Source organism: Pristiophorus japonicus, chromosome 8 (genome assembly GCF_044704955.1).
Source record: "Pristiophorus japonicus isolate sPriJap1 chromosome 8, sPriJap1.hap1, whole genome shotgun sequence".
Taxonomy (NCBI): Eukaryota; Metazoa; Chordata; class Chondrichthyes; family Pristiophoridae; genus Pristiophorus; species Pristiophorus japonicus.
Window position 1 is genome coordinate 239,806,721 of NC_091984.1, and position 18,557 is coordinate 239,825,277.

At 44.7% G+C, this 18,557-nt stretch overlaps 1 protein-coding gene across 5 annotated transcripts in view; it reads left to right on the top strand.

Moving 5' to 3' along the window:
• The window catches only part of rimbp2b (RIMS binding protein 2b), a 78,459-nt gene extending 64,386 nt beyond the window's left edge, over positions 1-14,073 (top strand). For 4 of the 5 annotated variants that reach the window (XM_070888146.1, XM_070888147.1, XM_070888148.1 and 1 more), the window contains 2 exons: positions 6,814-6,948; positions 11,463-12,722. In XM_070888146.1, the coding sequence (XP_070744247.1) occupies positions 6,814-6,948; positions 11,463-11,654 (327 nt within the window). In that variant the 3' untranslated portion in view covers positions 11,655-12,722. Of the gene's footprint in view, positions 1-6,813; positions 6,949-11,462; positions 12,723-13,911 lie in introns of those variants that run through there. The other variant, XM_070888149.1, reaches the window with a different exon arrangement.
• Positions 14,074-18,557: the final 4,484 nt, after the last annotated feature.

The following is an 18,557-nucleotide window of genomic DNA, read 5'->3' on the forward strand; positions in this document are numbered from 1 at the left end:
GTGGAAAGGCTTTGGGGAGTCAGGAGGTGAGACACTCACCACAGAATACCCAGCCTCTGACCTCTTGTTGCCACAGTATTTATGTGACTGGTCCAGTTAAGTTTCTGGTCAGTGGTGACTCCCAGGATGTTGATGGTGGGGGATTCGGTGATGGTAATGCTGTTGAATGTCATGAGGAGGTGGTTAGACTCTCGCTTGTTGGAGATAGTCATTGCCTGGCACTTGTGTGGTGCAAATGTTACTTGCCAGTTATCAGCCCAAGCCTGAATGCTGTCCAGGTCTTGCTTCATTCGGGCACGGACTGCTTCATTATCTGAGGAGTTGTGAATGGAACTGAACACTGCGCAATCATAGCAATGAAATAGCAGCGCATTTGGAAAGCAGTGACAGGATCGGTCCAAGTCAGCATGGATTTATGAAAGGGAAATCATGTTTGACGAATCTTCTGGAATTTTTTGAGGATGTAACTAGCAGAGTGGACAAGGGAGAACCAGTGGATGTGGTGTATTTGGACTTTCAAAAGGCTTTTGACAAGGTCCCGCACAAGAGATTGGTGTGCAAAATCAAAGCGCATAGTATTGGGGGTAATGTACTGACGTGGATAGAGAACTGGTTGGCAGACAGGAAGCAGAGAGTCGGGATAAACAGGTCCTTTCAGAATGGCACGCAATGACTAGTGGAGTGCCGCAGGGCTCAGTGCTGGGACCCCAGCTCTTTACAATATACATTAACGATTTAGATGAAGGAATTGAGTGTAATATCTCCAAGTTTGCAGATGATACTAAATTGGGTGGCGGTGTGAGCTGTGAGGGGGACGCTAAGAGGCTGCAGGGTGACTTGGACAGATTAGGTGAGTGGGAAAATGCATGGCAGATGCAGTATAATGTGGATAAATGTGAGGTTATCCATTTTGGGGGCAAAAACACGAAGGCAGAATATTATCTGAATGGCGGCAGATTAGGAAAAGGGGAGGTGCAATGAGGCCTGGGTGTCATGGTTCATCAGTCATTGAAAGTTGGCATGCAGGTACAGCAGGCGGTGAAGAACGCAAATGGTATGTTGGCCTTCATAGCTTGGGAATTTGAGTATAGGAACAGGGAGGTCTTACTGCAGTTGTACAGAGTCTTAGTGAGGCCTCACCTGGAATATTGTGTTCAGTTTTGGTCTCCTAATCTGAGGAAGGACGTTCTTGCTATTGAGGGAGTGCAGCGAAGGTTCACCAGACTGATTCCAGGGATGGCTGGGCTAACATATGAGGAGAGACTGGATCAACTGGGTCTTTATTCACTGGAGTTTAGAAGGATGAGAGGGGTTCTCATAGAAACGTATAAGATTTTGACGGAACTGGACAGGTTAGATGCGGGAAGAATGTTCCCGATGTTGGGGAAGTCCAGATCCGGGGACATAGTCTTAGGATAAGGGGTAGGCCCTTTAGGACTGAGATGAGGAGAAACTTCTTCACTCAGAGAGTTATTAACCTGTGACATTCCCTGCCGCAGAGAGTTGTTGATGCCAGTTCATTGGATATATTCAAGAGGGAGTTAGATATAGCCCTTACGGCTAAGGGGATCAAGGGGTATGGAGAGAAAGCAGGAAAGGCGTACTGAGGGAATGATCAGCCATGATCGTATTGAATGGCGGTGCAGGCTCGATGGGCCGAATGGCCTACTCCTGCACCTATTTTCTATGTTTCTATCATCAGCGAACATCCCCACTTCTGACCTTATGACCGAGGAAAGGTCATTGATGAAGCAGCTGAAGATGGTTGGGTCTAGGACACTGTCCTGAGGAACTCCTGCAGCGATGTCCTGGGGCTGGGATGATTGACCTCCAATCATCTTCCTTTGTGTTAGGTATGACTCCAGCCAGTGGAAAGTTTTCTCCCTAATTCCCATTGACTTCAGTTTTACTTGGGCTCCTTGATCCCACAATTGGTGAAATGCTGCCTTGATGTCAAGGGCAGTCACTCTCGCCTCACCTCTGGAATTCAGCTCTTTTGTCCAGGCTGAGGCCAAGGCTGTCATGAGATCTGGAGCCGAATGATCCTGGCGGAACCCAGACTGAGCATCGGTGAGCAAATTATTGGTGAGTAAGTGCCGCTTGATAGCACTGTCGAAGACACCTTCCATCACTTTGCTGATGTTTGAGAGTAGACTGATAATTGGCCGGATTTGATTTGCCCTGCTTTTTGTTGTCAGGATATACCTGGGCAGTTTTGCAAATTGTCGGGTAGATGCCAGTGTTGTAGCTGTACTGGAACAGCTTGGCTAGAGGCCTGGCTAGTTCTGGAGCAAAAGTCTTCAGCACGACAGCCTGAATGTTGTTAGGGCCCATAGCCTTTGCTGTATCCAGTGTGCTCAGCTGTTTCTTGACATCACATGAAATGAATCAAAAGTTTGTCACCATCCTCCGCCTGCTCCACGATGACATGTAAGCTGTGATCCTGACCAATGGATCCACCACAGACCCAATCCACGTCTGGACCGGGATCAAGCAGGGCTGCTTCATCGCACCAACGCTTTTTTTGATCTTCCTTGCTGCAATGCCATATCTCACCCTTAGCAAGCTCCCCGCCGGAGTGGAGCTAAATTATAGAACAGATGGGCATCTGTTCAACCTCCAGGCCAGATCCAAGGTCGTCCCATCCTCTGTCATTGAACTACAGTAAGCAAACGACGCTTGCATCTGCACACACTTGGAGGCCGAACTCCAAGCCATCGTCAACACCTCCACCAAAGCGTACGAGAGCATGGACCTTAAGCTAAACATCCGTAAGACAAAGATCCTCTACCAACCTGATCCCACCACAAGGCACTGCTCCCCGATCATCAAAATCCACGACGAGGCCTTGGACAACGTGGACCATTTTCCATACAAGAGCAGACATTGACGACAAGGTCCAATACCGCCTTCGGTGCGCCAGCGCAATCTTCGGTGGCCTGAGGAAGAGAGTGTTAGAAGACTAGGATCTCAAATCCAGCACCAAGCTCATGGTCTACAGGGCTGTAGTGATACCCGCCCACCTATATGATTCAGAGACGTGTACTACATATAGCAGACACCTCAAAGCACTGGAGAAGTACGACCAGCGCTGCCTCCGCAAAATCCTGCAAATCCATTGGCAGGACAGACGCACCAACGTCAGTGTTCTCGCTCAGGCCAACATCCCCAGCATCAAAGCATTGATCACGCTCGATCAGCTCTGTTGGGCGGGCTACATCGTCCGCGTGCCCGACACGAGACTCCCAAAGCAAGCACTCTATGCGGAGCTTCGACACGGCAAGCAAGCCCCAGGTAGGCAGAGGAAACGTTTCAAGGACACCCTCAAAGTCTCCTTGACAGAGTGCAACATCCCCACCAACATCTGGGAATCCCTGACCCAAGGCCACCCAAAGTGGAGGAAGAGCATCCAGGAAAGCGCTGAGCACCTCGAGTCCCATCGCCGAGAACAAGCAGAATCCAAGCGTAGACAGCGGAAGGAACGTGCGGCAAACCAGGCTCCCCACCCACCCTTTCTTTCATCCACACTCTGCCCACCTGTGACAGAGACTGTAGGTCCCGCAGTGGACTGTTCATTCACCTGAGAACTTACTTTTAAAGTGGAAGCAAGTCTTCCTCAACCCCGAGGGACTGCCTATGATGATGATGATACCACATGGAGTGAATCGAATTGGCTGAAGACTGGCTTCTGTGTTGGTGGGGACCTCAGGAGGAGGCCGATATGGATGAAAACGCTTCAGCCTTGTCTTTTGCACTCACGTGCTGAGCTCCGCCATCATTGAGGATGGGGATATTCATGGAGCCTCCTTTTCCCGTTAGTTGTTTAATGGTCTACCACCATTCACAACTGGATGTGGCAGGTCTGCCAGATCCATTGATTGTGGGATCGCTTAGCCCTGTCTATAGCGTGCTGCTTCCGCTGTTTAGCATGCATGTAGTCCTGTGTTGCAGCTTCCCCAGGTTGGTACCTCATTTTTAAGTACGCCTGGTGCTGCTCCTGGCATGCTCTTCTACACTCCTCATTGAACCAGGGTTGGTCGCCTGGCCTGATGGTAATGGTCGAGTGAGAGATATGCCGGGCCATGAGGTTAAAGATTGTGGTGGAATACAATTCTGCTACTGCTGATGGCCCACAGCGCCTCATGAATGCCCAGTGTTGAGCTGTGAGATCGGTTTACAATATACATTAATGATTTAGACGAAGGAATTGAATGTAATATCTTCAAGTTTACAGAGACACTAAGCTGGGTGGCAATGTGAGCTGTGAGGAGAATGCTAAGAGGCTGCAGGGTGACTTAGACAGGTTAGGTGAGTGGGCAAATGCATGGCAGATGCAGTATAATGTAGACAAATGTGAGGTTATCCACTTTGGTGGCAAAAACAGGAAGGCAAAATATTATCTGAATGGTGACAGATTAGGAAAAGGGGAGGTGCAATGAGACCTGGGTGTCATGGTACATCAGTCATTGAAAGTTGGCATGCAGGTACAGCAGGCGGTGAAGAAGACAAATGGCATGTTGGCCTTCATAGCTAGGGGATTTGAGTATAGGAGCAGGGAGGTTTTACTGCAATTGTACAGGGCCTTGGTGAGGCCTCACCTGGAATATTGTGTTCAGTTTTGTCTCCTAATCTGAGGAAGGAAATTCTTGCTATTGAGGGAATGCAGCGAAGGTTCACCAGACTGATTCCCGGGATGGCAGGACTGACATATGAAGAAAGACTGGATCGACTAGGAATTTAGAAGAATGAGAGGGGATCTCGCAGAAACATAAAATTCTGACGGGATTGGACAGGTTAGATGCAGGAAGAATGTTCCCAATGTTGGGGAAGTCCAGAACCAGGAGTCACAGTCTAAGGATAAGGGGTAAGCCATTTAGGTCCGAGATGAGGAGAAACTTCTTCACTCAGAGAATTGTGAACCTGTGGAATTCTCTACCACAGAAAGTTGTTGAGGCCAGTTTGTTAGATATATTCAAAAGGGAGTTAGATGTGGCCCTTACGGCTAAAGGGCTCAAGGGGTATGGAGAGAAAGCAGGAATGGGGTACTGAAATTGCATGATCAGCCATGATCATATTGAATGGTGGTGCAGGCTCGAAGGGCCGAATGGCCTGCTCCTGCACCTATTTTCTATGTTCTGAATCTATCCCATTTAGCACGGTGGCAGTGCCACACAACATGATGGATGGTGTCCTCAGTGTGAAGACGGGACTTCGTCTCCACAATGACTGCGGTGGTCGCTGCTACCAATGCTGTCATGGACAGATGCATCTGCGACAGGTAGATTGGTGAGGACGAGGTCAAGTAGATTTTTCCCTCGTGTTGGTTTTCTTATCACCTGTCGCAGGCCCAGTCTGGCAGCTATGTCCTTCAGGACTCAGCCAGCTCGGTCAGTAATGGTGCTACGAGCCACTCGATGATGGACATTGAAGTCCCCCATTCAGAGTACATTCTGTACCCTTGCTATTCTCATTGCTTCTTTCAAGTGGTGTTCAATGTGGAGGATACTGATTGATCAGCTGAGGGAGGGCGGGAGGTGGTAATCAGCAGGAGGTTTCCTTGCCTATACTTGACCTGGAGCCATGAGACTTCATGGGGTCCGGAGTCAATGTTGAGGACTCCCAGGGCCGCACTCTCCCGACTGTATCCCACTGTGCCGCCACTCCTGGTGGGTCTGTCCTGCTGGTGGGACAGGACATAGCCAGGGATGGTGACGGAGGAGTCTGGGACATTGGCTGAAAGGTATGATTCAAATAAAGTGCCATTGGAACTTTTATATACACCTGTGGGGATGACTATGTCAGGCTGTTGCTTAACTAGTTTGTGGTACAGCTCTCCCAATTTTGACACAAGTGCCCAGATGTTGGTGTGGAGGACTTTGCCGGGTCGGCTGGGCTGGGTGTACCGTTGTCATGTCCGTAGCCGGTGCCGAGGTCAATGCTGGGTGGTCCGTCCAGTTTTATTATTATTGTTTTTCGTAGCGATTGTGTATAACTGAGTGCTAGGCCATTTCAGAGGGCAGTTAAGAGTCAACCACATTGCTGGGGGTCTGGAGTCACATATAGACCGGGTAAGGATGTCAGATTTCCAGGAGTGAAGGGTTATGGGATGTGGAGCTCAGCCCAAGATCTGATCAGCCATAATCTTATTAAATGATGGGGCAGGCTCGAGGGGCCTAATGGCCTACTCCTGCTCCTGCTCCTGCTTCTTATGTTCTTATGTATTTCCTTCCCTAAAGGACATTAGGGAAACGGATGGGTTTTTACGACAATCCAATAGTTTCATGGTCACCATTACTGACACTAATGAGCTTTTAATTGCAGATTTATTTAATTAACTGAATTTAAATTCCCCATCTGCCATGGTGGGATTTGAACTCATGTCTCTGGATCATTAGTCCAGGCCTCGAGATCACTGGTCCAGTGACGCTACCACTATCGTTCCCATTAAAAGTCAATTTATTCTTCATACCAGCTTTCTGATGCTCTACGTGAAATCTATATCTTGTGCAGTACAGGGTTTTAAAAAGTGTTTTTATAAGTAGAAGGTTTAAGTGAGATGAGAATATTTTTACTCAGCGAGTTGCTGTGATCAGGAACGCGCTGCCTGAAAGGGCGGTGGGAGCAGATTCAATAGTAACTTTCAAAAGGGGAACTGGATAAATACTTGAAGGGGAACATTTTTCAGGGCTATGGGGAAAGAGCGGGGCGAGTGGGATTAACTGGATAGCTCTACCAAAGAGCCTGAACAGGCATGATGGGCTGAATGGCCTCCTTCTGTAGTGTATGAGGTAATATTGTGTAATGAACTTGCAGGGGGAGATCAATGGCCAGAAAGGTCTGGTTCCTTCAAACTTCCTGGAAGAAGTGCCTGATGATGTTGAGGTCTATCTCTCCGAGGCCCCATCCAGATATCCTCAAGATGCCCCAGTGCGTGTGAAAGGAAAAAGGGCAAGTATTTTACTCTGCTGGATTTACTGACCGGGAATAAATCATTGACTCTTTCAGGTCTTGCTTCATTTCACTGCTCTGTGTTGGATTTATATTTTTTATTGTCTTTTCAATATTCTTTGTGATGTAAGCATTAAACATCATCTTTTGGGATTTAAAAGTTAACCAGTTATGATTTTATCGCTTCACACCGCAGCCCCCCGGGTGATTTGCAAATCACTAATTTAACTCATCCCAATCTCTAGGCCTTCCTCGGTCATGAAGTTCAAAACATTGTCCCAAACATGTGAGCAGGAAGCCCCTCGCCTCACCTTTGGACCTTCTGCCCACCTGGTGGTGCCTTTTACCCAGGCCGGTGGCTCGAGATTGGCTCTCTAGTCAGTCCAGGCTGGCTGTCCCCATTAAAAGCAATGGATGTGCTATCTCTCCCCATCAATGGCCTCACCTGATCTGACCAGAGCAAGCAAACCCAATGTGCTGGTTCTTCATCAGGATGAGAAACTCGATCTTAATGTCAACAACTACTTTTATAACCAGCTCATTTTCTTTAGATGTTGAAAGAATATTTTCCCGAGACACCCTTTCCGATTCCAATCACGCCACTTGGGGATTGGCCTGCACTCTGACTAACCATCGCATTGTCTCGAAAAGTTACCTTGCCCCGAGTTTAAAATCTAAAGGAATGAAACTGGGCTGCCAAATCCGAACAGGCAAGAGAGCATCTGGCACCTTGCTGTGAGCCGCTCTTTCCGGTGACGCACTCCATCAGTATTACCCCATCAATTCCTTCCATGCTGCCTGACAATCCAGTCAGCTTTAGCGCTGGCTCTCTGCTTTCTGTGGCTTCCTTCTGTGATGTGAACTATGCTCGATCCTTAAATTAACCCAGGATGTTTAGAAAGGGCAATGTGAAGAATTTGAGACAAGAGATGGAGAAATGGTGGGGGCTGGAGGGACGGGGGGGGGGGGGGCGCGGAGAGGGAGCAGGACAGGACAGCAACAGGATATGAAATGGTTTTTAAATGACTAAGTTACTCCATAAAAGTTGGAATAAAAGTATTCATGGCTTTACTGTGATATTTAATAAGAAGATCGTTTTTCTAGAGTATCTAGTCAGCTTGAATCAGACATTATACTTGAATCAGATATTAATGAGGCACCATTTAGTATTTTATTCTGATGTTGCTAAATGTTGGTGGTTTTGATATTGCAGTGATGTGAGTTATTTAAGTCTTATTTTAGCCTTTTGTAAAATTCTCACTCAACTGTGAACGATTAAGTAAAATTCACAAGCTATGTCTGGTGGAAGTCGCTGCAATATTTGCTTTCTGTAGTATTGCTGGTGAATGCATTCCCTCCCTGGCACTCTCAGACAACTCATTTTCACAGCATCTGTAATTCCATATTTATGTGCAACTCAATAGACAAGTTATTTATTTTGCTTTAGTTCATTGAATGCGTGAGATTTCCCTCAGAAAGAGGTATATTTTCTGGAAGTTTATTTAAAATTGGTATAAATGTAACTAGCTGTAAGCACACCTTTTTGGATTAAGTTCAGTTGCCTTCTGCTTTGTGGCAGAATTGTCGGTAACCCCGGACTAAGGCCTGCAGTAAAGCACGTGGGAGTGAGCGCGTTTAGCGGCTGTGTGTGCCAACTTCATTGATTGGAAATTAGGAACATGTACGGTAAAGGACGGGAACAGACCAACTGGTCTGCCGAGCCTGCCCTACGCTCTCTACCTGCACCATCAAACCTTCCACCTGGGCACAGTCTCCTGGGAGAGGCACAGGAGCATAGCAAAACCCCACAGCCAATGTATGGAGAACAGAATTCCCAAAAATTCCCCTCTACCTCCCAAAGGTGATTAAGCAAGTTCTGGTCGGTGGCAGTGACTGATGTCACCAGTCCTAGTCGCCCCACCGACTGCCTGTAACCCCAGATGTCTTCCACTCGAAGTTCGTACCCTCATACCTTGTACCTCTTGCAGTGGTGTGAACTACATGCAGAAATGCATTGATTGAATAAGATAACAATTCATCCTAAATCCGAGCACAGTGACATTAATAGAGGAGGAAAATGAACACTTGTGATGTTGAGTATCTGTAATTTCCATCGCTTCACCATCGGTGGCCGTGCCTTCAGCTACCTGGGCCCCAAGCTCTGGGACTCCCTCCCTAAACCTCTCTACCTCTCTCTCCTCCTTTAATTCGGTCCTTAAAATCTACACTTTGACAAAGCTTTTGGTCACCTGTCCTTATGTGGCTCGGTGTCAATTTTTGTTTGATAATCCCTCCTGTGAAGCACCTTGGGACGTTTTACTACATTAAAGGCACTATATAAATGCATGTTGTACTTAGTATTTTTTCCTTCCAATTAGCATCAATCTGGAACAGATTCTTCAAAGCTCAGTCTGTGTGAATTCAATGCTTTATATGTTTTTACAGTTCATATGTTTTCATTTATTGTGCTCAGCAGCAGCATTATCTGACGTAATTATTCAACCATAGATCCGATTATGGGGTGTAAAAGTGTACATAATTAACAGAACATCAAGCAGACTGTGCTTTCATTCAAACAGGCGGAGTGTTGTGAAGATGTGAGCAGTACGTGTCCCCATTACTGAGAGCATTTCCTTGCCCATCCACATAGAACAGACGTTATGATTTCATTTAATGGATTTAAAGAGTTTTAGTCCCCATATTAATCCGATAGCCTGAAAAACTAAACCTGAATAAATCCAAAACATTGCTTTCCCAGGAATGTCTGCATTCTCTTCATACAAACCGATATAACACTCAGTGCTTTTTGGAGTAATTCATTGCATGTGAAGCACTTTGATGGGAAGAACAAGACGACAACATACTCCTTGGGAATAAGTGTCTAAATGGGGCAGATGAACAGAGCGACGCAGGTTAATAAGGCCATAAAAATGCAACCCAAGCACTGAGATTCATTTCTAGACGAATAGAATTGAAAAGCAGAGAAGTAATATAACGTTTTAACGAGAACCTGTAAGGAGCCTTGGTCAGACCACACCTCGGGTACTGTGCACAGTTCTGGTCTCCAGATTATAGAGGTACTGGAGAAGGTGCAAACAAGATTTACTAGAATGATACCAGAACTGCGGTTATACCAATCTGGAAAGATTGAACAGGCAGGGGCTCCTTTCTCTAGGAAAGAGAAGACTGAAGCCCTGATAGAGGTCTTTAACGATTATAAACGAGTTTGATGGTAGACACAGAGAAGATGTTTCCACTTGTGGGAGAGACCAGCACTAGGGGCCATATTGATAAGACAGTCACTAATAAATCCACTGGAGAATTCAGGAGAAACTTCTTTACCCAGAGAGTGGTGAGAATGTGGAACTCGCTGCCACAGGGAGTGGTTGAAGCGAATAGTATCGATGCATTTAAGGGGAGGCTGGATAAACACATGGGGGAGAAGAGAATAGATTATGCTGATAAGGTTAGATGAAGAGAGGTGGGAGGAGGCTGGTGTGGAGCATAAACACCGGCACGGAGCGGTGGGGCTGAATGGCCTGCTTCTGGGCTGTAACTTCTTTGTAACTATATATTTCTGAGAGATGAAGATAAGGTGCGGTATAAATACAAATAACTCAGTACATTCAGAGACTGCCCTGTTTAGAAGATGAAAAAGCTTTTTGTTTTGCGAGTGCACTTTATTTTTTTTAAATCACTCAAAAAGCAGAATTGAAGTGGCTAGTAAAATAAATCAAGTCAACTGGTGTGTGTGTTGGACCCAACATCAGAGTGTTACTGCTGATATAAAGAAATCTCTCTGGGACCAAGCAAGAATGTTGAGGCTGTTTTGTTATCAGTAACGATGTTTGGGTTTTTGATTTTTCCATTTCAGTATCATCATTGCAAACTTTTCTGTTTTTTGTTTCTTTTGCTCATCTGCTGGGAACAGAAGAAGAGTGTTCATTTCACGTCTTAATAAACGCACTGTAACCTTCACGTAAGTGAGCAACTGAAGATACCCATAGCACGAGCTCCCTGAGGTCTGATCCCCCTGAGCCAGGTCCGTTTGGAAGTGAAAGAAAAACATTCTTCCCCAAAAGTGGTCTTGTGAAAATTCTTTGCTGTCCCACTCACTAAATTAACCTTAAATAGATCATTTTTGAAACATTTTCATTTGCCCGAGATCATGATCACCTTTCTCTCTCGTGGTAGAAAGCTAGTTTGGTCTCTTTTTAATTAAAAGCAAAGAGTCCAAGTCTTTGGGGAACACTTTTTCTTTCAGGACCTCGTGTTTGTTTTCTGCGCGAAGCTAAGATGAGTAGACTAGTTCCGTTTGAGCTGCCAGAGGCATTAGACAAAGCTCGTCTATGGTATCTTCAGGTGTGTAATATTTGGGTGCTGTAACTGAGTTGCAGACTAGCCCTTTGTACATTTTACAATGGGTGTGCAGCTTCTGGGTTTGATTTATCCTTTAACGCATTCCCTTTTTACATTTAAAAATCAAACTAATCAAATCGTATGATGCACACTAGGTCCCTGGTGAGAACACTGCAAGGCGGGCACCGTCTCCAGCTGTACATCCCCACCACCACCACCACTCTGGAGCTGCTATAGTAGATGGGCCACACAGCCCACTGTGGGCCAGAGATATGGCTTCAAAAAAGAAAAAGGGACTGTTATCAAAAGGAAAGAAACTGCTGAGGAAGCTTGGTGGAGTGAAGTGATTCTTGTGTGTTCTGAATAACTGTGCACTTCCACATCCTTGTTTCCACATGATGTACTAGCTGCCCTTTACAGCTTTGCCTTAGGGATGCACATTGACCATTTTTCTTACACCTCATCCAGTGATGGAGAAGGTAGACATTGTATGTGGTGTCTGTATTCATTATTCCTCTTCCCACCGAAAGCCATTAGTTGAAAACTGTGAGTCGTCTTGTGTTTGCCTGGCCCTGGGTCAGTGTCCAGTGTTCCCCTCTGTCCCCTGGGATTTGGCTGTACCTGTCCACATTGTCTGAATGACATAAAACAACTGAAGAGCAAGACAATTAGCAGCCCCCATATTCTTTGTCACTTAATGCATTTCATCCCAGACATGGAAATGCATGTTTCTCCCTCAAAATGTATATTTTATATCAGTTTTTGTGTCATAAACTGGTTAAAATTGGTATATGTTCTTGATAAATAATGGCATGCAAACTGTGCAAAAAAGAGTAGCAGGTGAACAACCTGTGTTAAATAAAACGTACCTTTAATGTGTTCATTGCTACATCCCAGAATTTTGACTTCATACCTTGCCCTCCGCCCATTAAACACTTTTGATTGCAGCTGATGGGTTGTTTTAAATGCAATGCAGTTTTTGTAAACCAGAAAAGAATTGGTTGGCTGGATAATGCGTTTTCACATGGTGAGCAGGAGGGAGCTATCCACCCTACCAGCTAGGGATCTGCAAGTATGCAGCTGAACATTAACCAGCCAATGAAGCAGATTTCGTACATACCTTTACTTTAGTACAATGGCATTTAACTGATGTTTCCCTTTTGTACTTTGGATCATTTGTAAATTCTTGTTTTTACTGTTTCTATACATTATTTACAGATTGCCTTTCTTTTTGTAAACTGTCCTTCCACTGAAATGATGCTCCTCCCTCCCCAGATTGTGACTACAACAATCAGACTACAGTGTAAAGTATTGTACATTATTGCTGTATTCACATGCTATCCTTACTAAAGAGCTACTCAGCCTTTAATATGTTTGTAGTAACAGATGTGGGTGCGTGAATGTGTAAATTTATTCATGTGTAAAAAGTTTTTTTATAAATAAATGATTTGATTTTTTGTAGAATAACCTACTTCTGTATTGTATATGTTATGCCTTGAACATTTACTGGCAAACGGGTTTCATAACTTGGAAAATGATGTCTACAACCATTTCCATGAGATCATCCATCTTTTTGCTTGGCACCGACTTGGAATGACAAATAATGCCTGTTCACCACGGATAGAACTGACAGCACAGGAGGCCATTCAGCCCCTTGCACCTGTGCTGGTCCTAGCTCTTCACCTGCAGCTATCGACCTTAATCTCATTTCCAACGCAAGGGTATTTGTTTTCTGTTTAAACCTTTACATTTATTACCTCTGTTATATACAACAGCCAGCAAAACATTACAGCAATACATCAGAATTTCTAATACGTTTGTGGATAACTGTTAATAGTTTGGTCAAAACTATATATGCAATGAAGAATTAGGAAAATATGAGCCAGGATTAATTACCCCAATAGCAAAGAGTGATATCGGATGGGGAAGGCAGGAGTGTAATCAGGGAGTGTATTAGTACAATTGGTGCAATTTGTCAATAGGTACTTTATTAATGAGGGACTGGTGATTGGGGTGAGAACTTCTATTTTCTTGTATTGAGTTGTGGTGAAAGGCTGGGTGCTTGGTCCATAGCACAGGGTACCAAGGTTCAAAACATTGGCCGGGATAAACGAGATAAACCAAGAAGTAGTGATTAGATGTTGCCAGACTTGGCTTGTCAAGATTGTAGATGGAGAACAGACTGAGGGAGATAATGAGTAGCAAATTCTGACATCCTGGGAACTGTAGAATAATTCACACTGGAAGCTTGACCCAATTCCAATTGCCCGGATAGCTTGCCATTGACTAGTATATGAATGGCAGCGTTAAGTAGGAAAGGATAAAGCAGAGTGATTTGCTGCCATCTTTACAATAGTGCACCATTGTTTATGAATATCTAGAAGCGAATCATGAATGACATGTTGCATGGGTAAATTAAGATCCAGTTCATAAATGTAACACTATTATTCCCTCAACTGTGTTCCATAATTCAGATAACTCATTTCAACTTTGGCTTTTTTTTTATAAATGAAAAATTATGTTTTAAGAATTTTTGGGGACTTGAGAACATTTCTTGGCCTGTTTTAGTCAGTTTTACTAATCCTGACTGTTCTTTCACTTCAGGTGGACGGGGTTGTCTAAAGGCAGGCGCCAAGTCGTACATATTCCAAAGGATGACATCGCCAAACGGTCCACGGATCGGGAGCACTTCTACAGTAAACGCGAAGGAATAGCATCCTTTTTTTTGTTGCTTTTTCTTATTAAAAATTGGGTCTATATTGCGAATCTCTCCATCCCTCTGGAGGGTGCTATCTTTTTTTTAAATTAAGAAAGGCAGTTTTTAAATATATATATTTTTGTTACAAATTGCTCCAGCAACCTTCAAACCCACTTTTCAACTGAACTGGAGCAACGGATGTGATGGTGAGACTGTCCTGTCCTGGCCTGTGAATCGGGGGGCACTCTGCCACAGGAGCTTGCTCGGCTTACCCACACTGAACACGCTGGGAATTCGCTGTGTGGCTTCGGAAATGGGGAGCGGGTGTAACATTGAATTATTTGGCCAACATCACCAAATAAGGACATCTATAAGGAAGGAGGAGAGGAGATTATCAGCCAGCCAAACTGCATGGGGGTTTACTGAAGGGAGAACTCGTGTTTGTAAATAATTGCTCTCTCATTCTTTGCCAGTCCCGCATCGTCCTTTCAAGTCGGCTTAACTAAACAAGTGAAACTTGGCGAGAACTAGTTATTTGCCTCAGTGAAGGGAATCTATTACCCAGAGGCTATAACAGAACAGGAGCCAGGAATGGCACAGCTCACAACACGAAGCTCTTCATGTGAACCAGCTCAACTAGAGCAGCTCCTTGTCTAAGCTAGTTTCGCTCCATCCCCTTGGTGAAGCTCCGTATCTCCTGTAGGTTAAAAGGCTCAGGAGAACTTTCTTTCTCCCCCGCTACCCAAATTACATAAGGAACAAAAGGTGCAGGGCTGTGGGGAAAGAGCAGGGGGAGTGGGACTGAGTGGGTCGCTCTCTCACAGAGCCTGCACAGGCACGATGGGGCTCCTGTGGTGTGAGATTTATGAAAATATTCGTACCAATAATGCCCTCAGTGACAGAACACAAAGGTGTTCAAGTCTACATCTAACTCAATCCTGTTCGAAACCCAATCTGACGTTTTCTCCCATCTCCCCTCCCCCCTCCAAACTAGTTCCTTTCTGAATGCTTCTATTGACCATCAACACGTTTCCATCAAAGACTTGTGTACATTGAACAACTTTGAAGTCAAAGAACTGAACTAAAGGGAAGGATAAAAAGAAAAGTCTTTAAAAGCCTTTCCATAGGAAAAGCACCAAGGCAGAAACTCTTGGTGAACTCATGCAAGTTATTCTAAATATCCCTCATTGCCACCGACCTTGACGTGTGCACGGATCATGGGCAGCGATCTGGTCCTGTGATTGTAATGTTGCTCAAAGGGAAAAATAATCCCTTAATAGTGCAGTAAATATTGAGTTTAGGGAGACTTAATCCATAATACAAAACTAGCTTTGCAATGTTCTTTTGGAAAAAATGCTCCTAGAGATCATGAATCTTCTAAATATTTGCTAATGAAAATGTTGCTGTCACTTCACGGATTGGCGCTAATGGTCCCTGGCACCAAGTATTTCCATTTGACAATCTAAGCCTTTAAAGCACAGGCTACTTTAGATATCACGAGCATTGCTGTCCCAAGCCAGAGCTCAAGGGCTATGCCTGAAAGTTCCAGGGAGTCAGTGTTGAATTTAACCCGTTGTCTGCATCAGGAGAAACTCTCTGTAGTCGGGGTCCCATGCTGGTCGCCAAAAGGACCAAGAACAAAATTCTCCGCCAACCAATCACGAAGATGATCCGTATTTCCCATCCATCTCTTGCGTATAATCTGTGCTGACAGCGATATTAAAGGGGCGGTGCACACAGAACGACAGTCCGCCCAGAGATCCGCAGGCAGATGAAAAACTGCAGTTATCCTGGGTTAGCAACACAGTTCCAGGAAGCTGCGGTCTGACGATGTCAGTTGAGTGGCCAGAGGTGAACTCAATTGAAAACTGATTCGGCAACTCGAACTGAAGATGCCATTCAGACCATGAATCTTTCCCTTGCCCAGGGTGGCCACTCCTTTTGCATTATTGCAAGGTACTCTAGCATCACACTTTTGGAATTTGCCCAATCTTCACTGGAGAACTGCAGGGACACCCTCCATTATCAAACTTGAAGGTCAGTGATTGTAAGCAATGGCAAGTTTGAGCTTTCCAGAATGAACCATCAAACTTGCATTTATGTAGCGCCTTTCAGGACGTCTCTACCTGCTTTACAGTGAACAAATTGCTGTTAAATGTGCAGCAGCCACTTGTGTAGGTAAAGGCAGCAGCCACTTTGCACACAGCAAGTTCCTCAAGCGGCAAATGAGAGAAATGGCCAATTCATTCGCAGAGATCTTATCCAAAAGACCACCTGCAACACTCCCTCCGTCCTACACTGAAGTGAACCCGGATTACGTGCTCAAATCTTGCGATGGGGCTTGAACCCAGACCGATTGACTCAGGCAGAAGTGATTCGAAACGGATTACAGCTCTCTTTCTGAGATTAAGAGTTTGTTGAAAACCTACCCTCTTGGAAACTACCTCCTTACCAGTGTAGGTGCACACTAAGCCTTCTGACCATTCATCCCGAGAACTGTTCCAAAAAGATCAATGGTACAATGCGCTGAAAGCCTGGAGACCCTTTGAAATCCAGAATGCTTGCCTGGACCGTATCCCTGATTTAGGAGTAACTGACAATTATCATTCAAACAAGGATACTGAACAGTAAGTGATTAACCCTATTAAATCATATTGGAGGCATCTCACACCTAGATTGTAGCAGAAGTCACAACCAGTGTAGTTACTGAAACTCTCATTTCTAATTAGATAACACTTGTATAGAGCATTAAAAGTTGTCAAAAGATCCCGGTTACAAATTCACCACTTTGGTAAATACCTTCTCACGTTCAGTGGCATCCGTTGCTTTCTTAAGTGATCTGAGCATCTTTTGAGAGTTGATATGTACTGCCCCTGTATCTACTTGCACAATAATGCAACACAACAACCACCAAAAGGTGAAGATACTGGACTGGAGGAGGGCTATCAGTGAGCTGAAAGGGGTGTGGCCCAGGAGGATGGGAAACAATGATTGGCAGGTAAAACAGTAAATGAGCCTTCAAAGGGGAGATAATTTGGGTACAAAAATAGACACATTCGCACAAGTTGGGAAAGGAAGGGCGTCCAAAGCTCCAGCTACTTGGATGACTACAGATAGAACGATAAAAGTGAAACAGAAAAAGGAGGCTTATGATAAATGTCAGATTCATAATACATTAGAGAATGAAGCCAAACACAAAGTACAGGGGAGAACTGAAAAATGAAATAAGAGGGGCAAAGAGTGTGAGAATAGTTGTGTTCCCTTTAATGTTACCCACTAAAGTATTTTATAAACACAAATAATAAAAGTATAGTCAAAGGAAGAGTGGGGCCAATTAGGGACCAAAAAGGAGACGATCCTGTAGAGGCAGAGGACGAGAAACATAGAAAATAGGTGCAGGAGGCCATTCGGCCCTTCGAGCTTGCACCACCATTCAATAAGATCATGGCTGACTAAATGAGTACTTTACATCTGTCTTCACAAAAGCTGATGCTGCCAATGTCACAGTAGGGGAGGAGATAGAAAAATTGGATAGGATAAAAAGAGAGGTATTTAAAAGGTCAGCGCTCAAAGTAGAAACATCACCCAGTCCGGATGGGAAGCATCCTAGGTTGCTGAGGGAAGCAAGGGTGGAAATTGCAAAGGTCCTGGCCACAATCTTCCCACCTTCGATATGGGAACTAGAGGATTGCAAATGTTATACCTCTGTTGAAAAATGGGAGCGGTGGAGATAAACCCGGCAACTACAGACCAGTCAGCTCAACGTCAGTGATGGGGAAACTGAGACAATAATCCGGAACAAAACTTGGAAAAATATGGGTTAAATGAGTCAGCACAGATTTGTTAAAGGCGAATCGTGTGTGACCAACTTGATTGAGTTCTTTGATGAAGTAATGATGAGGGCTGTGTATGTGTTTATGGACTTTCAAAAGGCATTTAATAAAGTACCACATAATAGACTTGTTAGCAAAATTGAAGCCCATGGGATTACAGGGACAGTGGCAGTGTAGATACAAAATTGGCGAAGGGACAGAAAGCAGAGGTGGATGGTTGTTTTTCAGACTGGTGGGAAGAACGTAGTGGTCAGTGTTAGGACCACTGCTCTTTTTGAAACACATTAATGACCTGTACTTGGGTATACAAAGCATAATTTCAAAGTTGGCAGATGACACGAAACTCAAATGTAGTAAACAGTGAGGAGGATAGTAACAGATTCCATGAGGACATAGACAGACTGGTGCAATGGGCAGACACATGGCAGACGGACTTTAATGAAAATGTGAAGTCATGCATTTTGGAAGGCAATACAAACTAAATGGTACAATTTTAAAGGGTGCAGGAACAAAGAGACCACGGTGTTCACATACACAAAAATGTAAAGGGTGCAGGACAAGGTGATAAGGTTGTTAAATAAGGAGAAACTGTTTCCACTGGCAGGAGGGTCGCTAACCAGAGGACACAAGATAATTGGCAAAAGTAGCAAAAGCGAGGTGCGGAGATTTTTCTTTAAATGCAGCGAGTTGTGATCTGGAATGAACTGCCTAAAGGGCGG